Genomic DNA, 27,717 nt, shown 5'->3' with positions numbered 1-27,717 from the left:
TTGACGAAGAACACATATCGTCTACATGGGAAGTCGGTCACAGAACTTATACCTGCAAGCAAACTTTTGGGCAACATTCGATCGCATAGGTTGCTGAGGTGAACAACTTGAGCAGGAGATACACAATGCCTAGAATTATCGAGTGTGTGCCGAATTTCTCCGAAGGGAGAAGCAAGGAGGTAAGACATTCTTTTTTGATGACTAAGTTGTCAATAATCTACCCATCGAAACAAATTCTTAAATTTTCGAGCTCCACTCCTCTTTCTGCGTAAGTGTCATTGTTTTGTTTGGGTTTTACTCATATTTGAAAAATACATGTGATGCAAGTGATAGACTTATTACGGGAATACACGTTTGAATACCGAAACATGACAATGTTGCATGCCCCTGCAACACTGTCAACATAATACTGTATCACTATGGTCACCGATCTTAATCAGATTATTGACCTATTTTAATTTCCTGGATGAACAGATTTATGAGTTAGACAACTTTTATAATTACAGTTACTCTATGCATTTTTATGTTTTTGTTAAAAAATAGCAAAGCTTATCGCAACAGGAAAGTTCATGATACAACATGTTTACAGTTTCTACGCCAGTCAGACTGACATATCTAATTCAGTGTTAGATAAGAATTGATAAGGTGTCATGATTGGAGTGCTGCGATTCAAAGGATATTCCAACATGCTTGATATATTTTGAAAACAGATGCACAAAACAGTTACATGCACACAAATCAGCTGATGCACTGTGATAAATACTTCTGAAACAACAAAAACTTTACTTATTTTCGATTAATTTCTAGATGTAGCCAATACTCATTGGAATGAAGAATCAATCTTTCAACTGCATCACACTTGATTTTCCCCGTTTCAATATCAGTGCATTGTGCTGGATTTTCCCTTACAGTATCCATGGTAACAAAATGTAACAAACATGAGATGACCCATAAAGCTGCACACCCATAGTGCCAGTGTACCCTGCCATGGCAGTAAGTGAAATGTATATATTTTACCACTCATGGAAATCAGTATATTTGTTGATTAGACTGTAGGCTACTTAATTACTACTTTTGTAACTGGACCAAGTTAATTATATAATTACTCTGTATTAATATATCTGAGAATCAATCTGTGTACACTGACATACCTATTTTGTCTTTTCACTGCCCTCACTATTTGCCTCCTGACTTTGTTCCTGTATATGAAATGGTCATGTTATTCTGTGTTGGTGTTATGGTAGGGAAGATCTGTTTTATTAGCTGAACAAAGTCACCAGATCTCTAAGACAGCAATTAGTTGGTAAAGGTTTGCTTGTTTTTTAGAAGAGTTAAGAGCATGTGCACTACTATTTAGCAAAATCTGTGACATTCTCAGTTAGTTTGTGATCAGCACAGCCATCAGTATTCTAGCCATATATTAGTGGACAATCCAATAATCCAGTCAGCTCAGGGGCATGTATGTAAGGCATCAGGAACCCTCTCCAAGAAATAAAGCATAGTGATAAGGTAGTTTCATGTTTCTGCACAGTACATAGACAGTTGACTATACTGCATCAGATAATAAACCAGTGAGGCCCTTAAGTACTAGGTTATACATATATATTTGACATCAAATTCACTGTTAATGAACAAAAACCAAAAATGTTTGTAGTTGAGGATGATCTTAAATGGTTTGATGAGAATAAAACAGGCTTTCTATTTGTCTACTCATTAACAGTTTCTGAAATTATCAATTTGTATATTCTTTTAGCTATTTAGATGTAAATATTATATAGACAGCTGATGTAATATTTGTGAAAGGTAATTTAATTTCTTCTTTCGTTCAAATTTTTTAACATTGGTCAATTTCTTAAATGAGCTTTCCGAAAAGATTAATGAACATTGCTTTGACAATACAAGATCAATGCAAGCTCCATTGGCTATTGAGTGAGTGAGTGAGGTGGGTTCTATAAGTAATAAGGTGTGGGACTCAGATGTATACCACATTTGTGAAATCCACAAAGAAGGTTGTGATACAGGCAAACCGAAAATGTAATTGGTTTTGACCTGGATTCAAACTCACATTGATAGGATGCTGTTCTGCTTAAAGACTGTCAGTGCGTTAAGCAAATAGGAGACCATTATGCCCTGAACATGACACCCCATAATTTTTAATGCTATTTCCTTGTTTGATAGAGGAAATAGGGTAATGTCCTCTGTGCCTCAATTTCAAACACTGTCAATACTGTATTTCCTCATTTGATTGAGGAAGTATGCCAACATCCCCCACATTCAGCTGAGTTGTGTTCCAGTGTATAGATAAGTGGTGGTGGGGTAGTCTAGTGGTCAAAGCGTTTGTCCACCAAGCTTGAGATCCAGGTTCAATTCCCTACCTGGTTATAATGTGTGAAGCCTATCTTGGTGGACCCCCGCCTTGCTGGAAATTTGCCAAAAGCAGCATAAAGGTAAATTCACTCACTCACTCATTTCAGCATATATAACCCCCAATAGTTTTTGTGTATCTTTGTCTATCTGTAGCGAGTCACTTTATCTCAGACTCAACAGCTAGTTTCTGTAACCTGCTGCCAGGCCCTTGGGAATTGCAGTTAATGTAACTCAAACATACCACATTATCAGTGATTGCTGTTTTAAACCCGCTTCTTCAGAAATGAGAGAGGGTTATTAAGGGTCATTAAGTTATTCTGTAACTGACCTATATTTCTAATATTCTTTCATGGATCTCAGCAAGGGAGGAATTTGTCCTGGAGGCAATATGGACAGAAATGTGCTACTTCCTTAAAATATGAGTTCTTTTGAACATGCATGATGAGAATGTGTTATATTTTGCAGTAATATTAAATTAACACCATGAGAAAAAGTAATATTAACTTGACACTATGAGAAAAGTAATATTAACATGACGCCATGAGAATAAGTAATATTAACTTAACACTATGAGAACAAGTCAAACATTATTTTCTTAAAATCAAACCTATTTTACGCATTGTATATAAGATTGTATTTTAATGTATTACTTGTTCCTATATATTGATAATGTTATCCGTGAAATGCAGGTTATCTCATCAAAGCTGTAAAGCTTGTTGTCAGTTACATTAACATGACCGTGGTATTGACAGGCTGCAGTGACTGGACTGAATTTAACTTCGGAACAGGCCCAGCTGCATCCATGTGCTGGAAATATGTGATGAACCTTTATGTGACTTTATATCTGTAGCCATGAGTCATACATAATTCCTGACATTCACACTGCTTGGTAAGTTCATCCAGCAATGTTTAAGTAAATAATTCTGCATGAACTACAGAGTGAGAGGTATGGTGTAAGCAACTGTGTACTTAGGGTAATAGACTTGTGGAACATGAAATCAAAGTTAGGATAAGTGTATCTGCAGGGAATAAATTGTATTTGATTTATGTTTTCAGTACAGACGCTCTGTAGAGTAGATATAGTAATCATAAGTTGAGTCATTTATGACAGTAAAGCCACTGACAACCGCCATAATAATATTAAATTGTATAGACTGAAAACTACAGGTTAATCAAGAGATGTATTTACACACTTATTCATCTTTACGACCCTGCTGTCCACGTGGTGGAGACTAGGGAAACTTCTGAGGCTTGTCCATGTATGCTGGTACTTGTTCACACTTGCTCCACTCATCAGAACATCGGAGTCTTGGTAAAGCCGGCAGTATCTGACTTAAAAGCAGCAGATAAAAATTTTAAAAATATCCCTGTATCAAAAGGTTATCTAGTGTATACTTACACAGGATAAAGTACATTAATAAATGACTTAATTGGTATACTGTTGTATCTCTTTGCACTGCAATCTGTTCACAGTGTTCACAGCTGGATGTAAGATGTTTGTCAATGGCATGTCTCTATGACACAGATGTATCCACTTTCCATGGTTTAATTATTCTCGTTACAGACGAGCTGCTGTCTATAAAAAAATACACTTTCAGTATTTTTCATAACTTCATGATACTTCAAGTGTTTACAAACTGGAATGTCAGTAATTGACTTTCACATATGAGGTTGTGGTAATACAGACAATTTTCATCTAAAACTCCCAATGTTCCAGATCAGAGTCAATTATACTTTCAGTACTTCTCGTGCCAAGAGCAAACTGAACTGATTTTCAGTATCCCATTCAAAATTGTTAGGGATGCCATTATTTCTGTGTAGTTGTCTAGAAGTGTTGTGACTGTGAGGTTATGAAATCACCCCCTGTCCTTAATTCCGTGTGGATAAACAAACATACAAACAAACAAGTACAAATTTTGTAAACACTCATTCAAAATCGTCAGGTATGGTAAACCTGTTGGCATGCCTGTCCTATGCACCTGGTACCTTGCAAATTCTCTTCATGTTTGTTTGAAATATTTGTGATGGCAGTGGTTAAAGTGTTCACTTGTCATGCCGAAGACTCAGGTTTAATTCCTGTCATTGGTAAAGTGTGAAGAACATTTCTGGTGTCCATTGCCAAGATAGGGCGGCATGAAACCCAACTCACTCACTCATGTTTGTTTTTTATCAATGAGTGATCAAAGAATGTATAGTACAAAAATATTGTGTTAGGTCTCTAAATCAGCTTCTAGGCACAGCTCTAGTGATCTATAGCTGCTCTCAAGTACATATTTGTGAAATTGACGACAGTTAAAGAAAGTACTTTTCTGATTGTTGCCCCATGTACAGTTCCCAGATGTTCAGTGAACTGTAAACATACGAGGATGTGATAATACAGACAATTTCCGTCTAAAACTCCCTATAACAAATTTCCTGATCCTGGTCAATTACTGATCTTCCAGGTTGTAAACACTTAAAATATCCATGAAGTTTGTATGTAAACTAGTTAACACATTCTGAAAAGATGACCAGGCACTGGTAAGGAGAAATTCATGGTAGTGCATGTTAGTATTATGTGAATGCATAATGCGTTATGTCAGCTGTTAGCTTTTGGTATTTTTACATCTTTTGGGTGGGCTATCCATGTGCTTAAAGCATCCCCCATCATGATATTGCTGGAATATTGCCCAAGGTGTCATGCTCGCTCACTCACTCACTCACTCACTCACTCACTCACTCACTCACTCACTGGTCCAAGCTGGTCATTGTGACAGCACTAAATCAATGTGACCTTACCCTGCTGACCTTGATGTCAAGTGTGTGATCTGACATATGGACACTAATCTACACAAGCTGGTGCTTGAGGATATGGGTCAGCTGTTTGTCTTGCCTCGTGATCGTGGCTAGCAAACTATAAACTGACTTGTGTCTCATGTAGATGAGGCGCAGTTGCTCTATTTACTTTATTATTAAATACTTATTTATGAAAATAGAGAAACTATGAAACAGATTGCACAGTTTTGATTCTGGTTTACTGCTTTTAATGATATATCTGTGTAGATTTCTATGCAGTTGTCAAAGATGGAGCTAAGTTTTTCAATGCGGGTTGTGTGTTTCATATATTCATACTAGTTTCTTATACAGCTAGAACAAATATATCATGCAAGTCTTTAAATATTCAGTAAGCCTGGAATATCACTGTTTCTGAAAAGGGATTGTGAAAGGAAACTTGAACAATGGGCCATTTTCAGGAATTTTATTAGCCATTTTCTGAATTTAGTATGGGCCATTGCCCATGTATCAATAGTAAACTTCAAACTTTTAATGGGCCATTTTTTCATTCAAACGTGCAAGTTAGTCCATGGCCCCTGTCTTTCCTAATCCCTGTCTTAAACTTGTGAAAGAATTTTTTATCAAACGTGTCAAATCACTAACCCGTTTAATAGAAATAGTATTACGTGGAAGGTCATTTAGTGTCCTCTATGTATTTGATTGCAATAAAGACACTTTGAAAAACAAGAGTAACAGTTTTTAAATCTGTGTGTAAACTCAACTTCACATCTAGAAGACAGTGTACAGCAATACAAGTTATGTTAAGGTCGTAATCTTATGTGCAACACACTTCACTAGGACACGTGTTGCCTGAAACACTGAGTTTATTTTAGTTTGACAGTTTGGCACCTGCTTCCATAATAATTATAAACAGTCTGAAAGCAATAATACAGTAATAATCAATAAACAAGTTTTGATTTTTGATGAAATCAGTGACATGTTTGTTTTGTAATAATTAGGGGTGAAAGTTGACAAACCTCACATTGTTTAGTAACATGGAAAAAACATATCGTGAGAGAAGACTAGATGAAATCAGGTAGTCAGACTCTGTGATGTAGTTGTCATAAGAGAAGTCTAAATGAAATCATGTAGTCAGGCTCTTTGAGGTAGTTGTCATGAGAGAAGACTAAATGAAATCAGGTAGTCTGGCTCTGTGAGGTAGTTGTCATGAGAGAGGACTAAATGAAATCATGTAGTCAGGCTCTTAGTTGTCATGAGAGAAGTCTAAATGAAATCAGGTAGTCTGGCTCTGTGATGTAGTTGTCATAAGAGAAGTCTAAATGAAATCAGGTAGTCTGGCTCTGTGATGTAGTTGTCATGAGAGAATTCTAAATGAAATCAGGTAGTCAGGCTCTTTGATGTAGTTGTCATGAGAGAGGACTAAATGAAATCAGGTAGTCAGGCTCTTTGATGTAGTTGTCATAAGAGAATTCTAAATGAAATCATGTAGTCAGGCTCTGTGAGGTAGTTGTCATAAGAGAAGTCTAAATGAAATCATGTAGTCAGGCTCTTTGAGGTAGTTGTCATAAGAGAATTCTAAATGAAATCATGTAGTCAGGCTCTTTGATGTAGTTGTCATAAGAGAAGTCTAAATGAAATCAGGTAGTCAGGCTCTTTGAGGTAGTTGTCATGAGAGAAGACTAAATGAAATCATGTAGTAAGGCTCTTTGATGTAGTTGTCATAAGAGAAGTCTAAATGAAATCAGGTAGTCAGGCTCCGTGAGGTAGTTGTCGTGAGAGAAGTCTAAATGAAATCATGTAGTCAGGCTCTTTGATGTAGTTGTCATAAGAGAAGTCTAAATGAAATCATGTAGTCAGGCTCTGTGAGGTAGTTGTTATGAGAAGTCTAAATGAAATCAGGTAGTCAGGCTCTTTGATGTTGTTGTCATATGAGAATTCTAAATGAAATCATGTAGTCTGGCTCTGTGATGTAGTTGTCATGAGAGAAGTCTAAATGAAATCAGGTAGTCAGGCTCTTTGATGTAGTTGTCATAAGAGAAGTCTAAATGAAATCATGTAGTCAGGCTCTGTGAGGTAGTTGTCATAAGAGAAGTCTAATAAAATCATGTAGTCAGGCTCTGTGAGGTAGTTGTCATAAGAGAAGTCTAAATGAAATCAGGTAGTCAGGCTTCGTGAGGTAGTTGTCATAAGAGAATTCTAAATGAAATCAGGTAGTCAGGCTCTTTGACGTAGTTGTCATAAGAGAAGTCTAAATGAAATCAGGTAGTCAGGCTCTTTGAGGTAGTTGTCATGAGAGAAGACTAAATGAAATGAGGTAGTCAGGCTCTGTGAGGTAGTTGTCATAAGAGAAGTCTAAATGAAATCAGGTAGTCAGGCTCTTTCAGGTAGTTGTCATGAGAGAAGACTAAATGAAATCATGTAGTCAGGCTCTTTGATGTAGTTGTCATAACAGAAGTCTAAATGAAATCATGTAGTCAGGCTCTTTGAGGTAGTTGTCATAAGAGAAGTCTAAATGAAATCATGTAGTCAGGCTCTTTGATGTAGTTGTCATAAGAGAAGTCTAAATGAAATCAGGTAGTCAGGCTCTTTGAGATAGTTGTCATGAGAGAAGACTAAATGAAATCATGTAGTCAGGCTCTGTGATGTAGTTGTCATGAGAGAAGTCTAAATGAAATCATGTAGTCAGGCTCTTTGATGTAGTTGTCATGAGAGAATTCTAAATGAAATCAGGTAGTCAGGCTCTTTGATGTAGTTGTCATGAGAGAGGACTAAATGAAATCAGGTAGTCAGGCTCTTTGATGTAGTTGTCATAAGAGAAGTCTAAATGAAATCATGTAGTCAGGCTCTGTGAGGTAGTTGTCATAAGAGAAGTCTAAATGAAATCATGTAGTCAGGCTCTTTGAGGTAGTTGTCATAAGAGAAGTCTAAATGAAATCATGTAGTCAGGCTCTTTGAGATAGTTGTCATAAGAGAAGTCTAAATGGAATCAGGTAGTCAGGCTCTGTGAGGTTGTTGTCATAAGAGAAGTCTAAATGAAATCAGGTAGTCAGGCTCTTTCAGGTAGTTGTCATGAGAGAAGACTAAATGAAATCAGGTAGTCAGGCTCTTTGATGTAGTTGTCATAAGAGAAGTCTAAATGAAATCATGTAGTCTGGCTCTGTGATGTAGTTGTCATAAGAGAATTCTAAATGAAATCAGGTAGTCAGGCTCTTTTATGTAGTTGTCATGAGAGAGGACTGAATGAAATCATGTAGTCAGGCTCTTTGATGTAGTTGTCATAAGAGAAGTCTAAATGAAATCATGTAGTCAGGCTGTTTGTGGTAGTTGTCATGAGAGAAGTCTAAATGAAATCATGTAGTCAGGCTCTTTGAGGTAGTTGTCATGAGAGAATTCTAAATGAAATCATGAAGTCAGGCTCTGTGAGGTAGTTGTCATAAGAGAAGTCTAAATGAAATCATGTAGTCAGGCTCTTTGATGTAGTTGTCATAAGAGAATTCTAAATGAAATCAGGTAGTCAGGCTCTTTCAGGTAGTTGTCATGAGAGAAGACTAAATGAAATCAGGTAGTCAGGCTCTGTGAGGTAGTTGTCATGAGAGAAGTCTAAATGAAATCAGGTAGTCAGGCTTCGTGAGGTAGTTGTCATAAGAGAATTCTAAATGAAATCATGTAGTCAGGCTCTTTGATGTAGTTGTCATAAGAGAAGTCTAAATGAAATCAGGTAGTCAGGCTCTGTGAGGTAGTTGTCATGAGAGAATTCTAACAGGTAGTCATGCTCTTTGAGGTAGTTGTCATAAGAGAAGACTAAATGAAATCATGTAGTCAGGCTCTTTGATGTAGTTGTCATAAGAGAAGTCTAAATGAAATCATGTAGTCAGGCTGTTTGTGGTAGTTGTCATGAGAAAAGTCTAAATGAAATCAGGTAGTCAGGCTGTTTGAGGTAGTTGTCATGAGAGAATTCTAAATGAAATCATGAAGTCAGGCTCTGTGAGGTAGTTGTCATAAGAGAAGTCTAAATGAAATCATGTAGTCAGGCTCTTTGATGTAGTTGTCATAAGAGAATTCTAAATGAAATCATGTAGTCAGGCTCTTTGATGTAGTTGTCATAAGAGAAGTCTAAATGAAATCAGGTAGTCAGGCTCTTTGAGGTAGTTGTCATGAGAGAAGACTAAATGAAATCATGTAGTCAGGCTGTTTGATGTAGTTGTCATAAGAGAAGTCTAAATGAAATCAGGTAGTCAGGCTTCGTGAGGTAGTTGTCATAAGAGAAGTCTAAATGAAATCAGGTAGTCAGGCTCTTTCAGGTAGTTGTCATAAGAGAAGACTAAATGAAATCATGTAGTCAGGCTCTTTGATGTAGTTGTCATAAGAGAATTCTAAATGAAATCAGGTCATCAGGCCCTGTGAGGTAGTTGTCATAAGAGAAGTCTAAATGAAATCATGTAGTCAGGCTCTGTGAGGTAGTTGTCATAAGAGAAGTCTAAATGAAATCAGGTAGTCAGGCTCTTTGATGTAGTTGTCATGAGAGAAGTCTAAATGAAATCAGGGAGTCAGGCTCTGTGAGGTAGTTGTCATAAGAGAAGTCTAAATGAAATCAGGTAGTCAGGCTCTTTGAGGTAGTTGTCATGAGAGAAGACTAAATGAAATCATGTAGTCAGGCTGTTTGATGTAGTTGTCATAAGAGAAGTCTAAATGAAATCAGGTAGTCAGGCTCTGTGATGTAGTTGTCATGAGAGAAGTCTAAATGAAATCAGGTAGACAGGCTCTTTGGTGTAGTTTTCATAAGAGAAGTCTTGATGAAATCATGTAGTCAGGCTCTGTGAGGTAGTTGTCATGAGAGAAGTCTACATGAAATCGGGTGGTCAGGCTCTTTGATGTAGTTGTCATATGAGAATTCTAAATGAAATCAGGTAGTCAGGCTCTTTGAGGTAGGTGTCGTGGGCTTCATGAGGTAGTTAATCGTAAGGGGAGACTAAATAAAATCAGGTAGTCAGACTTTGTGACCAGTTTGTTGTAAATGAAGACAAAAGGAAGTTAGGCAGTCAGGCTCTTTGCGGCAGTTGTCATAAGATATGACAAAGGAAAATCAGGGCCTAGGTTTTATAATTTCTCTTTGCTCTAAGTTAGTCTTAAGGAAATGTTGATGTATGGCACTTACGACTAACTTAGAGCAAAGAGAGTTTTATAGGCACGACTTGATCATGTACATGTGGCAATTATTTACTTGGAAAATGGGAATGTTGGGAAACAACAAATGTACCCAGAGGTGTAAACTGGCTGATAAACATGATATAATTTATATAATTGATCTTACTTGTGTATTGCAGGTTATTGAAGCCATCGCATCTGCTATAGCTCAGACAGAAGGATGCAGTGTCCTGGACGTGGACCCAGGAATCTCCACCAACCGCACAGTGTACACCTTCGTCGGCAACCCTGTGACTGTAGTCGAGGGAGCTCTGAATGCAGCCAGGGCAGCTTACCACCTCATCGACATGAGGACCCATAACGGTAGTCCTTCCTATTGGTCTATTAATCTGGAATGTTATGACTCTGATTGCTTCAACATACGTATTTACCTACTTACACATGTGTCTTCATTTTTCTCACAGCAAAGTTGGATTTGAATTTTGGATTTGACATGTCATGTACACCAGGGTAGAATGATCATGTGTAATTACATTCAATGTTTATAAATGTTTACTTTGCTGATTTTTACATTTGAATGAATATTACTATGATTGAAATTACAGATGATATGATACATAAGTTTCATGAATTGATACGTATCATAATACATCACAATTCGATATGTATCACAAAACCTATTATTGAGATATTATTACGTAAATTTAGTTACATTTTGAATCTTCATATTTCATATTTGATAATTGTCAGTGAAATGATCCACATTTATGATTCTCAGAGATTAAAAAGTTCTAATTTCCCATCTTTGTGTGTGAAAAAGATTAATTAATGATTCTTATAACATCCCCAAAACATGATACAATTGCAAAATGTAAACAATATATAAACATGTTAAAACTGATACTTTTGAATGCCTTGATATACCTTGAGAGTATCAGTGTATCATGGCATCCCTGATAATAATGTCATCCATTGTATGTGAAAATCATGTCAGTGCATTTCAGTATTTCATTAACCGTAACTGACAGTGTTTTATCAAATAAGCTACTTTGGGCTTACACATTTCTTTCGCTTGAGACATAACCTGTAATTCTTGTGGCTTTGTGCTATGGGTTCTTGGACCGGTTCTTGCTGAAACTTGAGTTTACTATGCCGTCTGCTGTAGGTGAGCATCCTCGTATGGGTGCGATGGACGTGTGCCCCTTCATCCCTGTACAGGACACCACCATGGAGGACTGTGTTCAGTGTGCGCGAGAGTTTGCTGAGAGACTTGCTGAGGAACTCTCTGTACCAGGTACACCCTGTCTGTTGTTTTATTCAGACTACAAAATTGTGGGAAAAGATCATGACAGATTCATGTTCTTGTAAGAGGCAACTAACAAGATGGGGTGGTCAAGTTCACTGACTTCGTTCACACGTCGTCCATGGCCATGGTGCTAATCACTGAATTGTCTGGTCCAGACTCTTATAGACCATCGCCATATAGCTGGAATATTGCTAAATGCGATAAAACTAAGCTCGCTCCCTCACTCACTCCCTCCCTCACTCACTCACTCACTCACTCACTCACTCTAATGATAGCCAACGGCCTATAAAAACATACTCGCACTTCACAACATAGCTGTGGAGTCATGTATATGTCAAACAGGTGACCTTGTGACCTGATTTGAAACATTTCTTATTGTGGTAATTGTTGTTATTATCTGGTGGCAAACAAGGATAAGCTGAGCACCGACCTGACAGTTGACCTGTATTAGCATATATGACTCCTGCCTACTGGTGTTTGCCATTGTGGGCGAAGGGTTCCCAGGTTGTCTGTGATCAACTGTAGTCTGAATGGTACCAACTTGCTACACCGATCAGGTGAGAGTCATGAGCAAGGCATGTGCAGCTACTCATGGAATCAATGAGTTAGTGTCATTATTGGATTAGTTTGATAGCCAAGTCAGGATATGTTGTGGTCATAACTGTTGTCATACGCCCATGTCCCATTGTGATGTCAGTTCATTGTTTGAGTATTGAGTATATGTGTGTGGTGATTGTCTCAATAAATCTGTATGGTGATTGAGTATATCTGTGTGGTGATTGTTTTGGTATATCTGCATGTTGATTGTTTGAGTATATCTGTGTGGTGATTGTTTGAGTATATCTGTATGGTGATTGTTTAAAAAAATCTGAAAGGTAATTGTTTGAGTATATCTGTGTGGTCACTGTTTCAGTGTATCTGTATGGTGAGGCGGCCACAGAGGACAAGAGGAAGAGGCTGCCAGACATAAGATCAGGGGAGTACGAGGGACTCATTAATAAGGTATGCCCCAGAAGCATGTGATCAATGCCTTGTATTGCTAGGCCAGATTAGATTTACTGGTTGGTTTCAGTAATGGTAATGTAAAGTAATGTACAAAATTTATATAGTGCCCTATTTAATGTGCAGCTACATCACACCAAGGGGCTTTACAGTCAACTGGTGGCTATTGAGCTTATTCACACCTGAACAGAAGGTCTTAATGTTCTTTTTGAAGTTGGTGATTGATGTTGCTGTTCTGAGCTACTTGCTGTGTTGTGGCAGCACCTCTCTCCATACCTGGCTGTCTTGTTGCAGCTCCTCTCTCCATACCTGGCTGTCTTGTTGCAGCACCTTTTTCCATACCTGGCTGTCTTGTGGCAGCACCTCTCTCCATACTTGGCTGTCTTGTGGCAGCACCTCTCTCCATACCTGGCTGTCTTGTGGCAGCACCTCTCTCCATACCTGGCTGTCTTGTGGCAGCACCTCTCCCCATACCTGGCTGTCTTGTGGCAGCACCTCTCTCCATACCTGGCTGTCTTGTGGCAGCACCTCTCTCCATACCTGGCTGTCTTGTGGCAGCACCTCTCTCCATACCTAGGTCTCAGTTTTCAAGGTACTGTGAGAAGAGAGGCTGACTCAGACAGTAGAGATCGAGTGAGATTATATGGTCTGATGAGCTCCTGTAGGTATGCTGGAGCAGTTCCGGAAATGCAGGGCCTTGAAGGTGTAAGTTAGCATCTTATACTGACTACTGGCAGCCAGTGCAGAACTTCTGTCATGTGTTACCATTTCCTGGAACGAGTGATTAGTCACACAGAGGCATTCCTTACTCTCTGTAGTCTGCACATGAGAGACTTGGGTATTCCTGTAAGTAGTCCATATTCCAGGCATGATGTAACCAAAGAATGGACCAGCTTCTTACAGGTTTCTTCATCAACATATTTTCTAATCTTGCTGATGTTTTGGATCTGGTAGAAACATGATTTACAGATGGCTTTAACTTGTCTTTCCATAGTAAGGAATTTGTCAAGATAAAAACCAAGGTTCTTCGCTTCGTCAGTGGTGTGGATGTTGTGGGCACCAACATGGAGTTCCAGATCACGGTGAACATGAATTTGGTTCTTGAATTTGAAGATAATCAATTGTGTTCTGTCCTGGTTTAATTTCAGCATGTTGGCAGCGGTCCATGCCTTGATGTCTTCTAATCACACCTCAAGGTTGTGTGTGACAGTCTGGTTGTTTCGAGGATGTATGACCTTGTAGACTTGCATGGCATATGGTAAGCCATGCCACAGACAGATTTCACTGAGTGGTTTGGAGAACAGACAATATAGGACTGGGCCTAAAACAGTTCCTTGAGGAACTCCAAAGCTGAGAAGCTTTTCCTCTGATACCGCAGTAATGTGATGCACTGAGTCCGTCCTGACATGCATAATCTTAACCATGAGAGAGTTCCTCCTGATATGATGTAGCTGAACTGTATTCTATCAAACATTATGCTGTGGTCAGTCAGAGCAAAAGCTGCTGATTCTTTGAGCATTACCAATGCCACTGAACAATGCTTCAGAAACATTATGGTGTACGTGGAGCAAAGCTGTTTCTGTTTAATGTCCAGGTGACATTGCATGTGGGAAGAAACATCTTTTTCCAGGATCTTGGAGAGGAAGTTAAAACACTCTTGCTCAAGTTCGATATGGGTCGATAGTTCTTCATGGATTACTTGTCAAAGTTGGTCTTTTCGATCAGTGGTTTTACTAAAGCTTTCTTGAAGCAGGCAGGAACCTGTCAAGTGAGCAATGATTGCAGTTACAAGGGGCACAACATATTCAATGCATTGCTTAAGGTCACATGCAACCAAAAAATCAAACATAATTAAAACACAATTATCACTTATTCATGACATATTATATACATTGCTGCTTGTAAAAAGACAAATACATATCATTATGAGCGTACAGTTTACAATTCAAAAGTGAAATATTTTGTACTTGGACTTACTTCCCTCGAAACGAAGCCCTCGGGAGAGCGAACCCAGTCATAGCGGATGGGCGTGCATTTAAGTGTAACGACAGCTTCCGATTGGCTGGTTCATTTGCTGAAATGCTGAGGGCTCATTGGGTGTACAGAAATATGATCTGTTTGATGGGCATTTTAGAAGTATGGCGAGTCACAAGAAAGTAGGATTCTTTATAGATAATAACTTCATTTAGTGTACTTAATGCGTAGTTTAAGTATGGATTCATATACTGAAATTGCTGGAAACTGTCATTCGTCCAAGTACAAAGCAGGACTTGAAACTGACAAGAGTTTCCAGTTTCCTTCAGGGCCAGTCATCCAAGAAAAATGGATGTAGTTTGTTTGCAACCCACAGACATAAAAACAAGTCATGTGTACATGTGTATGTATGTTTGCCTAATTACATAATGTGGTAGAGACAGGACTTTGGTGCACTAGTCATAAATCAATTTATTTTGTTTATGGCATATAGCCTGATAGGTGTTAAGTTCAAATTGCGTGTGGTCAATGATTGAAGCTGTGGTATTGCATATTGTCATTAGACAGGTAGGCAGACATATAGGTGTCAATAAACCAGACATTGAGCTTTCTCTGTGACACACGCTGCTTACCACAATCACAAGGTTTTTTTATGTAACGAGTAGATTATTTACTTGTTTGTGTACACAACGAAGTTTGACTACTGCTGACAATCTCATACTCCAGGCATGCATACTGTTTCAAGCTCCATGAACCTATTCACTGCGCATGCCTTGTGGGCGCAATGCAGCACAGCTGTTGAAGCGCTGGGGGAAATTTAGTGAATCGTTTGAACTCCGATTTCACGTGCTTCTTTTTCATCGCGTTTTTTTTTCCTAGGTTGAATTGGAATTTTTGATGATTTGTTTTGGTATGTGCATACCAAAAGGTATCAGAATTTGCAAAGTTGTGTTTTACGTTGCATGTGACCTTTAAGAAGATATGTGGGGCGTGGATCGAGTCTGCAGGATTTTGTTGGAGCTTTCATGATTATTTTTCTAACTTCATCCTGAGAAGTATGAATAAAGTTGTCAGTGTACCTCACTGTCAAACACCATACATTGCACTGTTTTATTTTCCCAATGCTATACTTGTGTCCATATGCATTATTTGATTAACTACACTGTGTTCATAGTCTTTGAAAACATTTGATCTTGATTTGAATGAAATGCTCCGAAATGCTCCTGAATGCTGATGGTACGATATGCTAGTTGATGTTGTCATACTTCTAGCTGCCTCCTAATACTACTAGACGTGATACTCTTGTTAACAGATTGAAGTAAAGTTATGGTTAAAGTAAAATAGTTTCATGTATTGATTCAATCAAGTATAAAAGCATTTTGAAATGATTTCTGGTATGTCTTCTGGAAATTTAACTGTCTGTTGTTGATGTACTTTATAACTTTAGAACTATTAGTGTGATTTCTAGGCTGTTTCGTTAAAACTCTCTTGCTGGCTTAAATGCATTATATAGTTAGAGGGGCAGCTTTTCCAGCCAAAAGAACATTTTAACCTATCATCCAGGTAGTTGTGTTATATGGCAGTACAAATGGTTGTTGTGTGTCAGTGTGACAATGGAGTTCCCTCTGGTTAGAATGGTCCAGCATAGGTACCAGTAGTAGTATATGATGCTATCCCATCAACTAACTACATTTACATATATTATAGGGAGCATCTGCAGGTTTGCAGTTTAAAGTATTAACCGATTTACTATTACAATGTGTTATAGCCTTAATCCATAATCTCATATTCCATGGTCAGGTGAGGAATAAATTTCTCATGCACATTCTAGTGAGTGAGCTATGTTTTATGTTGCCCCCAGCAATATTCCAGCTATATGGCGTCAGTCTATAAATAGTTGAGTATCTGCCAGAGACTCCAGTGGTCAACAGCATGAGCATCAGTCTATACATTTAGGAACCGATGACACATGTCAACCAAGGTAACAAGCCTGACCACCTAATCCCATTAGTCACCTCTAACATTAAGCATGGGTTGCTGAAGATCAGTTGTATATCTTCATGGGTCCTTGCACATGCTACGTCCTGAATGATAACTCGTGTGTGTTCACAGCTTCAGGACCCATTGTGGAAGCCTGATTTTGGTCCTGTAGACTTTGTCCCGTCTTGGGGTGCAACTGCAGTTGGTGCCAGGAAGTTCCTCATTGCATACAACATCAACCTGCTTGGTACCAAGGAGCAGGCCCATAGGATCGCCCTCAATGTCCGAGAACAGGGCCGGGGAAAAGATCAGGTAAGGGCAGCAGATTTGAACTTCTAGGAGTAATAAATCACCTGTTTCAGGATTTTTGAGTGTGCAAGGATTTTGACTGAGATAAATATTTTTTCAGTCAATTCCATACGGATTTTTTTTTTCTCTAAAGTTAAGAGGAAATTTCTCTGGACTTGCATCACAACATTTTTGAAGAACAGGTGAATATTTCTGAGAGTCAAACCAGAGGCTGATATTTCACTATCATTGTGGGTTTTCACTAGAGCACAATAGTTCAACATTCATTATTTGAATGATGGTTTCACCAAAGCTGACACCTGTGTCACTTTCAGTTTTCCCCTACATCAGCAGACACTCTGTGATATCCAAGTAATCTTCTGCAGAGGAAGCTGTGTCATGCTGGAGAATGATGTTATGTTTCAGCCAGGCCGCCTGAGTGATGTCCAGGCGATAGGGTGGTACATGGAGGAAGCCAATATGGCACAGGTCTCCATGAATCTCACAGACTACGAGAAGACTCCTCTACATACCGCCTATGAGGAGTGTGCTAAAGATGCTGACGTAAGTGGACAGCTGAGCCAATCAATAAAGCCACATGTTTTATTATTGGTAGTTGGGTCATGTCACAACTTCACTGTAGAGTTGTCATGATCCACCCAGTCTTGCAATACAGTGTAGATACTAATGTCATCGCTATCAATCATTCTTCCTAAAATATTGAGGAAACATAAATCCTCAAAGTGTAATTTTTTAGAGTATGAAAAAATTAACTAAAAGTATATTCATGATATTGTATGAATGGTGAATCATACCAGCCCTTAAAGTGTTTGCTGTGCTGACAACCTCAGGATGATACTGGTATTTCCAGGAGCTAAACTTGGCAGTGGTGGGCTCCCAGATAGTGGGTGTGGTCCCCCTACAGGCGCTGCTCATGGTGGCCAACTACTACATGGAGAAGGAGAACTTGTTTATACTGGAGGAGGACCAGAAACTAAGGCTGGTAAGATTTCCATAGTATGCCGTCTTCATGTAGGACTGACTGTGAAACTTTCTGAACTTTTTCATTTACATGGCTCTTAGCTCCTGAAAGATGAAAGATGGTCTGTTCTTCTCTTCTCTGTTTCATAATAGTAATAATAAGCCATCTTCTATAGCGCACTGTCTCCAAACACCAAGTGATTGCTCGCGGTGCTTAATCAGATTCTGGTTCTTATTACCCTGGATTACCCAAGCTGCTAGGTGCTAGAAGGTTATAGTCACATTTTCTGCTTGGTGAACAGAGGCAATTTTGAACAAAGTCACTGGTGTGAGGTCAGACCACATGAATCAGACGGGTGCTTGGTTGTGGAGCATCCTAGAAACTCTCAGGAGTCAAGCTGCCAAACACTGCCACCCATCCGAGCTTGATGTTGCTTAGCATCAACTGATTCATGTCTGAGCTCTTTTCACAGGACCACACACCACGAGATCCTTTGGAATAGTTACTCAGGGTTCAAAGGTCTGGATCTCGGTGTCAGTATTGTCTGAGTGGGGTATTCATGTTGTTTTCTGTCCTTATTTCAGGTCATCAACCGACTTGGACTGAACTCACTTGGTGCCTTCAGTCCCAAGGAGAGAATCATCGAGTATATGATCAGGGGAGACGAGGATGGACCACTGGTTAGCATGGACGTGAAGGACTTCATCATGACAGTTGGTTCTCGGTCCCCGTCCCCGGGGGGTGGATCTGTGGCAGCTCTTTGTGCCTCTGTGGTAAGTATGTGGATAAATCTCCCCCTCTTGTCTCTGTGGTGAGTTTATAGATAAATCTCTCTCTCTTGTCTCTGTGGTGAGTATATGGACAATGCTCCATAGCTTGTGTGTGTAACTGTGATGGTTAGTCACCCCTCTCAGAGGCTGGTCTGTGGATCACATCAGGATCACTTGTCTCAAAGATCAGATTTGATTTCTCCCATGGGTTCATTGTATAAAACATCACATCTGTGTCTCATATTTAGATATTGCAAGACTTTTACATAAATCCCTACTGTTCATATTACATATGTCTGATAACTGAAACAGGACCTTTGTATTTGATCCAGGGAGCAGCCCTAGGTGCTATGGTTGGATTCTTAACGTACGGAAATCGCAAGTTTGCCGACCTTGACCCTCAGACGAGAAAAGTAATTCCTCCTGTGTACACCGCCATGAAGGATCTCATCCCCTTCATTGATGCTGATGCTGGTGCCTTCAGTGAATACATGGTCAGTGACTCTTAACAGCACAATCATAGTTCTATACTTCAGTTTCTTGGACAGTCAGTGTGGCAGTGCCATCTTATAACTATGTGCATGTGTATATGTGTGTGTGCGTGTGGGTGTCTGTCCACCTCTGTGTGGGGAAGCTGGAAGCTGAGGGGTGAGTTGTATGTCCACCTCTGTGTGGGGAAACTGGAAGCTGAGGGGTGAATTGTATTTTGCCTATATTTGCAAAGCATTTGCTCGGACGTGAGTTCGATTCCCCTAATGGGTACAATGTGTAATACCCACTTCTGGTTTCCCCTGTCATGATATTGCTGGAATATTCCTAAAAGCGGCATAAAACTAAATTCACTCACAATCAGCAAAGGTTTCTGGGTAGTAAATAACAGTAACAATATATTTTTGCTTTGATTTGGAGCAAGTGAAAATGTAGTGTATCACAGCATTTTGAAAATGACTTCCTTAAAAACCTTTTGAAATCTGATACAGATCTTTGTATCTGATCTCATGTCTTCCAAATAGTGTGGGAATACATTTGGTATGCATTTCATTAGCAAGTTGACATGAACAATGTTCTTGACACCTTATGTGTTTCTTGAGAGAATTTGTCCAGTGCTAGTCAAAAGAGGAGACAAAATGGATAGGATGGTCAGTCTTGATGACTTGGTTGTGAGAAAGTTGGATGACTTGTGATGACTTGGTTGCGCTGAAGTTACATATCATTTTCTGGCCCAGAATTGATTTCTGAAAGACAGCTATCATCTAACTGGAACTTCGCTGAGTTTGACATCAAGCTACTAAGATGAATGCTTTAAAGAGCTAGACTTTTCTCTTTCACCATCCTTTCATTTCTTTGAAGAAAATTACTTTACTGTTAGTAACCAATCATTGACTTCATTAGCAGGGGCGCATAACTGGGTTCAGTATGTTGTCATACCATAAAGCCTATGGTGATTTTTATGAAATATTAATGATACAACGAAGGGAGACTACTCTCACTTTACATGTCATACCTGAATATTATATTTATGGTGTTTGCAAGAAGACTTATTATCACAATGAAACAAGTAGTCTTTGCTGTATGTATTTTCTGTGTAGCATATGTTATACTTGGGATTACACCTTGGAGTACAAATTCTGGCACTCCTTTGAGGTGAGTCCCATCTGGGATTTGAACCCACACCCACAGAGTCAGGCATCTAACCGCCAGCACTGCAAGTAGGGATATGTATGAGAAGGTGTGGTGACTATATAACACCTTTATGATTTATAACATGATACAGTACTTCTGTTTCTGGAATATTATATTCTTTCCTCTTTCAGATATTTAAGACTGTGTGAATGAGTTTTTGTTTTATGCCACTTTTAGCAATATTCCAGCAACATCATGGCGAGGTCTCCGGAAATGGGCTTGACACAGTGTACCCATGTGGGGAATAGAACCCGGGTGTTTGGTGTTATGAGCGAACACTACACCGTGGCTCAGATATATAAGAACAGAAACATTGAGGCTAGATGCCACTGTTAATGTTATGCTATTTATACCCAAACATGTTACAAGTATATATATGACTGTAAAACAGTATCAAGAATCTATATAACTGTGGAACAGTTCCAGTTCTTCACGTCTTCTCACGTTTTTCCATGTACATGTATCAATTGTAACGTACTGTATAACAGGTAATAAGGCAGGTACTCACAAATCAATACATGTTTTGCAGTTACACAATGAACTATTTAGACAAATATTAGTTGTGTAACAATATCATGAAAAAACAACCGATAAGAAGCCATACAGTACTTTCTTACTATACGAGACCTTTTCTTACAGCTGGCTGTCAAACTACCCCATAAGACAGAAGAAGATACCCAACTGTAAGTTCAACATTATGAACTCATCTGGGATGGAAATATTACCTTACAAGTAATACTCTGAGTTTGGGGTAATGAAGTATCATCATGTGTCAGGGTTATTTATGGTAGATTATTGTTTGGCTACTCTTTAGTTCTTTACTGGAAATCTTCAAAACCAACGTAGGAGACAACTGCTCATGCTTTGTTACTGCCAAGAGACAATTGATTCTTGTGCCTGTTTTGCAAAAATGTGAAACTTGTTTCAAAATACCACTGATATAGCTACAGAATACATCATGATGGCAAATTCAAGCAGACATTGATTCTATAAGTGTATTTGTAGATTCAAGGTTCAGGATTATTTCTTTCATTCAGTGATGTGCTTGCCTGTGTATATGTGGGTGGTTGTCTGGATTTTTGCTGATACTAGGGTCTTAGCCGCCTGTGATACTATGCCACAGTTAAATATGGTACCCCTCTCACATTACACAGATTCAGCATTTTAGCATTTCAATGCATTGTGCCTGGAAGGATACCTTTGTTCTGATCAAGAAGACAAAGAAACAAAAACAAAACTTACCATGTAACCGTTTGAAGAGACAGGGAATTAAGCATAGAGTGTGTGTCAGGATAGGAAAAAAGTTTGCTTGTCTCCTTAATACAATAGCAAACATTTGTGTTCCTTAACATGGCTTTTTATGTCACTAAAAATATGTTTTGTCATCAGCAATAAAAGTGACTGACATATTGGTTTTAAAGTGATGGATTCATGCCTTAGAGACATTCCTGTTTTTATTCTTAAACTTTGCCAAACTCACTTTCACCGACCCATGACACACAATGGCTGCTGTGTTACAAAAACCAGTTCAAGACAAGATACAGTCACTCTGCTTTTGGTAATAATATAGTCATGCTGCTTGCATTTCAGTCGTGAGATCGCCATGCAGCGCGGCCTGCTGACTGCAGTCCAGGTGCCGCTATGTGTTGCACGGATTGTCAACTCTTTGTGGCCTCATCTCACAGAGATCGCCAAGATCGGAAACATCAACTGCAAGTCCGACCTACAGGTATTACTCAGCCCAAGAACTACTTCAGTCCTCACATGTTATATCCGCTGTTGGTGTGTGTGGTCCTGTGCTTAATAACCAACAGTGACGTCACTCTTTCTTGTAATATCCTTCAAATCTGATACAATCTCGCCTCCTCCGGCAGTTAAATAATTGCTTCTGCCCAGGGCATTATCTTAATAATGTCCATCTGCCCCGAAACTTATTGCTTCTTTTGAAGATTGATACAACTTTGGCTTGCCATCACTGAATATGATAATAAAATATGACATTATTAAAATACTGACAATTTCCAGTATCTAGTCCCCACACTCATTTTGAACCTGCAACCTTTCACTTACTAGCTTGGCAGTTTTGTCCACAAGGCTACAGAGAATGAAATTGTTTCTTGGTATGAAACATGTGTTCCTCACAAGACGGGTAGTGCGGGCAGCTCATAAGTAGGGCATGGTTAGCGTGTGTGAAGCATGTGCATTGCACGTGCAAGGCAAGTCTTCGGCTGCTAGTGTCATCCAAGTATTGAAATTATATCTAAAGTACTAGTATATTTTCAGTTGGTTTATAAGATGGATATGAGATGACCCAAGGGCATTTCTGAAAAGTTAGCCCTCTTCCATCAGGAAATGCCTGCAATGCACTTATAGCTGAGGCCACAAATCAGTTGAAGTTAAGCAATGTTGGGCAGACCCAGCGAGTCCTTGGATGGATGGATATACTCAATGATTCTCTCCTTGGGACTGAAGGCACCAAGTGAGTTCAGTCCCAGTCGGTTGATGACCTGAAATAAGGACAGAAAACAGTATGGATACCCCAAACAGATACATTCTGACTCTGACTCGCTTGGTGTGGTCCTGTGCAAAGAGCTCAGACACAAATCAGTTTACTTTAAGGAACATCGGGTTTGGACAGTCCTTGGACGGGTGGCAGTGTTTGGCGGCTTAACTCCTGAGAATTTCTAGGACTACAATCCTGTCCCACAACGAAGCACATGTGATTCATCTGATTTGACCTTAGGCCAGTGACTTTCTTCAAAATTGCCTCTCTTCACCAAGTAGAAAATGGATACCCAGTAGTATGTGTCATGTGACTATAACCTCCTAGCGCCTCCCAGGCAGCTTGGGTCGTCTAGGATAGGTGTCCCTCCTAGACTTTGTGATGAGCTGTTGAACAGCCTCAAGTTGGATCCCATATGCCATAAAAGTCTGTTATACTAATATTAGAGTTGTTAAACCTATGATTAATCCTCAGTAAAACGTTATCTCTGGTGTATTGTAGGTGGGTGTGCGAGCCCTGGAGACTGGTGTGTGGGGAGCATACTATAACGTTAAGACCAACTTGAAGGACATCAAGGATGATGCATACAGAGAAAAGGTAAGGCATCACCCCTTCCTGGGTGTGGGATTTAGAATGAATTTATAGAATTGTTTAAGAAGATGTATTTATACCATATATTTTCATCCATGAGTAACTGATAAAGAGTTTCATTGAATGTCTCTTGAAATATACAAACATATTTTAAAAAGTTTGAAACTCTGATGTTTCTCGAGATGTGTTAAATGATTTAACTGTCCCATGTTGATATGATTATTAGCCTACAGTATAATGTTAAAAACCCGTATCTTGCCATTTATTTAGTTGCACCCATACGTGCAGTAATGACATAGCATAACACTGCCACAGTCTAATTTGCATATCACATGACCAGGCTTTTCTCGTTTGTTAACAAATCTGCATATTCCTAAATCAGAAGAGACTGATGCCATGTTCAGTACACTCCTCATGTTGTTTGCATTGTTACAGAGATATTCTTCGACCACAATATACACGGGTTAATAAATTACATCACCCGACGCCCGGGACAAGTCAGTTTTCATTTTGGGCAATTAAATAATGGTATCTTACTTGTCCGTGGACTACTAGATAATATCCACTTATGGTTTCAAACTGAAAATAATCTTGGATTTCATTTCACATGAAATTATGACTTTTCGATAAATAGTCAATAAACATTAACATCTTTCTTGAAGTTAGTTGCCACAGGGCAAGTGGCTTTTCAACATATTTTTGAACCCCTGATATATATTTGTAGCTCTCTGGAGGGCTTTGATTGCAGCATTGTACAGCCAATTTAAACAGATGATAATTATGCAAATCAAAATAGTTAATCATGTTTTAGGATATAATTTCAGTGAAAAGAAAACTATACTATCACACAAAAAAACATTGTCATAAAAAATGGAATACCATATTCAATATCACAAACAGAGTGTATAAGATGTGACAGATCATCACTTAGTTGCTGTCTGGTGTAGAGCTACTATACAGGTTGCATGGAACTCATGGGAGAACTCAATTGAGTTCTTCTCTAAAGCATGACAGAATTTGGTCATACTTGTCTTTGTAGAAATCACCTATTTACTACAACATTTCATGATCAACCCTCTCTGACCTTTGTGTTTTAACCTCCCTATTAAAATCCAAGTGTAGAGATAGGTCTATAAACGCTGATGTCATCAGATTTTTGTCCCAAGTGTTTGTGTGGTTCAACAATTTTAAAGTGGCATCTTTGTAGATGTTATGCATTGTTGACTCAATAACATTTGTGAGAGGCCAGTAGAAGTAGCAGTAAGGAAGGACAACAAAATATAGAGGGACAACTTTGCTCTCTGTATAAGAAAGATGTTGTTCATCCATAGATTGTTGTCCTTCCATATACATTAAGGGTAATGTGTCTCCATGTAGATGTCATGTTTTAAAATAACTCCTGTGCTATTTTCAGACTGAGAGTGAGATCAACGAAGCTGTGAAGACAGCACAGACAGGCTGCGCCGACATTCTCAAGATTCTAGACGAACGAGAATAGGAAACTCAACCTGTCACAGATAAACACCACACTCCATAAAATACCTCTGAGTTTCCACAATGGCTGTAGTTCAGGCAGTATTCTAGATTGTTGGCGTTACAGGCATGAAGTCAACAGTGTGGGAAGGATTTCCAGTATTAGTAATGCGTGATACGAGGACAATAGCAGATTAATGTTTCAGAGTCTTTGAATGGCAATAAAAAGTGATTCATATATGGGGAAATTGATGGATACCAACTCCTGTGATATGACGAGCATGATGAGTTTATTCTTAGAATTAGGTAATTAATATACTGGTAAGAATATTCTCAAAAAGTTGCTGTCTTCAAATTTCAGAAAGTGACATTAAATTTCCGCCATTGATGCTTGTTAGGTGTATAATAGGCATTTAACTTTTAGTGTACATTGTTAGTTTTACATCACCCAAGTATGGTCTTGTCTGTCTTACAATTCACTAAATATATGTTTTTGAATTTCAAATGTTAAGAGGGAACTTGTGGGGTAGCCCAGTGGTTAAAGCATTTGCTCGTCATCCAAAGGTCCAGGTTTGATTCCCTGTGTAAGTACAATGTGTGAAGCCCATGTCTGGTGTCCCTTGCTGTGATATTGTTGGAATATTCCTAAAAGCTTTGTAAAACACAACTCACTCACTCAAATGAGGAGAGAAGGAATGTCGGTGTTAATATTAAGAAGTGTCTACAAAGGCATTATACAGCAATATGACACTGACGGTGAACTATGACCGCAATATCCTCCAAGATCCTCCTATTTCTCTCATGTTGTCATGTGAGGAGCTGGACACATTGTACTCCTTGACCTTGGTGCACCAGTACCAGCAGCTGACATTTATATCTTTTTTCCTAGCATTTGTGTCCTACCTGTGGATGATGTGTTACCAATGAGCAATTATATACATCAAATAAATAGTTTACATCCAGGCAGGGAGGACGTCACAAAAATCGCTTCACTAGTCAATGGTGTCAAGTTTTAAATGTTTGCTACTGTTTAAAAACTTTTATGAGGATAGACATGATTTTATGGTTCTGATGAAATGATTTCACACCAGGTTCAGGAAGTGCAATCAGTAGATATCTGTCTAGTGACGTTTATCACCTTATAGGGAGACCCATGACTCATGACCTCTCACTGACTGTCACACTCTCATGACGTTTCAAAATCAGTCTTCTGTGGTTTGTCTCAGAGTGTGTTAAACAAAAATAGAAAATTGCCTTGAAACATTTGTTTATGTTGAATTTGAAATTGTGTCGTGCACGTTCACCTAAAAATATATTGTGGCCAAAGTTCATTTGTTCCTTCCTTCCTTCAATATATTTGAAAATTATCTGATGCCACTGTTGGTTTTGAACTTTTGGGGGCAAACACAAAATAGATACAATATTAGAAATATGTTATTTAGGTTGTTCTGTGGAACATTGGTTGAATATGAAAACATTGAAAAAGAAGATTCAAAATTAATATTTTACAATGATAGAAATTAACCATGAACTTCTAGCCCTCATTTATCATGGAGACCCTGAAAAGAAATACCTAAATCCAACTCCTGCAGGTCTAGAATATGTGACAGATTGTCACAGTATGAAAATGGAAAAAGTCTAGCCTCCTTTTTGTCATATTTTATTATACAGGAATGTCGATTTCAGAACTTAGTGTTAGTCTGTGCTGAGCCAATTGTGACAATTTATAGGACCACCACCAGAATACCAAATGTTCTGCCATTGTTAGGATACACATATCTGAATTGCTTCAGGCTTGTGGTGGAGTCATGTTAATTCTGTCCCACTCTATCTGTGATACCAGAATCAAAGTGTTGTACTGTCTTATTACTAGTAGGCAAGCCTTGTGACCTGTTGTGTTTCCATAGTATTAGATAGCTGGAGTATTAGACTTTAGTCAGGGAATATGTGCATCTTTGGCATAAATTGTGAATGTTTGCTTTAAGAGTTGTTTTGAAAGTGTTTTTATCTTGTTACTGCTGTGTGTGAGGCATCTTTGTGTTCTTGACAAACTGTTGTGGTATTGAGCTTGTAGATGTCTGGATTTTGGTCATGTTTTGTTGAAATAGTTCCATCACAAGCTTTGTATTGGAACTGAAATGGGTTGTCTTGAATATTGTCAATTACAGTAAGCTGAACATAGCGGGGTGGTGGGGTAGCCTAGTGGTTATGCATTTTCTTGTCACACCAAGAACCAGGTTCAATTCCCCACATGGACAATGTGTGAAACCCATTTTTCGTTTGCCCCTGAGTGATATTGCTGAAGTAATGCTAAAAGCAGAGTCAAACTAAACTCATACACTAAACATAGTGAATATTTTCCTCGATGTGGGTGTGTGGGTCCATCCATTTGACAATAAGACATGCATGTACACCAGCATCACTATCACAAGGGTATCTGTTCAATGTCCAAGGGATCCATATACATGTATTATTACAAGGGTTGGGGACAACCCTCATGGTCACACAATACCTTCATTGAAAGGATTTTATTTTATCAGGAATCAAATGCAGTTTTTTATTTTTATGGTGAATATTTGTAGTTTGCTTGTGTGTGTTGAATGTATCTAGGTCTGGCAGGTATATATGTGTGTGTGAGTGAGACGCAGACATCAGTGTATGGCTGTCAAGCCTGGGAGAGGGGATCACTTGGCGATGTGAGAATGTTATTGTTCACGTACTGGACATCCACATCGTCGGTAATTTTCTGTGACAAGCATTATTAGTCTCAAATAATATTTTCAGCTTGTATGTACACCACCTTTCTTCAATTTAAAAACAAATATTATTTCTGTTTTAATTTATAACGTATGAATTTGTGTATTGTATAATTTGTTTA

General features: G+C 38.7%; 1 protein-coding gene across 1 annotated transcript; it reads left to right on the top strand.

Annotated features, from left to right (window-relative positions):
• The first annotated feature begins 8 nt into the window (after positions 1 to 8).
• On the top strand, positions 9 to 26,324 carry LOC137256231 (formimidoyltransferase-cyclodeaminase-like). The gene is made up of 13 exons (XM_067793955.1): positions 9 to 179; positions 10,467 to 10,650; positions 11,453 to 11,581; positions 12,507 to 12,595; positions 16,682 to 16,861; positions 17,264 to 17,401; positions 17,709 to 17,840; positions 18,404 to 18,592; positions 18,922 to 19,083; positions 20,912 to 20,955; positions 21,863 to 22,001; positions 23,277 to 23,372; positions 24,781 to 26,324. The coding sequence occupies exons 1-13, from the start codon at positions 126 to 128 to the stop codon at positions 24,862 to 24,864; spliced, it is 1,620 nt and encodes a 539-aa protein (XP_067650056.1). The 5' UTR covers positions 9 to 125; the 3' UTR covers positions 24,865 to 26,324.
• Positions 26,325 to 27,717: the final 1,393 nt, after the last annotated feature.

Source organism: Haliotis asinina, chromosome 11 (genome assembly GCF_037392515.1).
Source record: "Haliotis asinina isolate JCU_RB_2024 chromosome 11, JCU_Hal_asi_v2, whole genome shotgun sequence".
NCBI classification, from domain to species: Eukaryota; Metazoa; Mollusca; class Gastropoda; order Lepetellida; family Haliotidae; genus Haliotis; species Haliotis asinina.
This window is presented reverse-complemented; position numbering and strand designations above follow the sequence as displayed.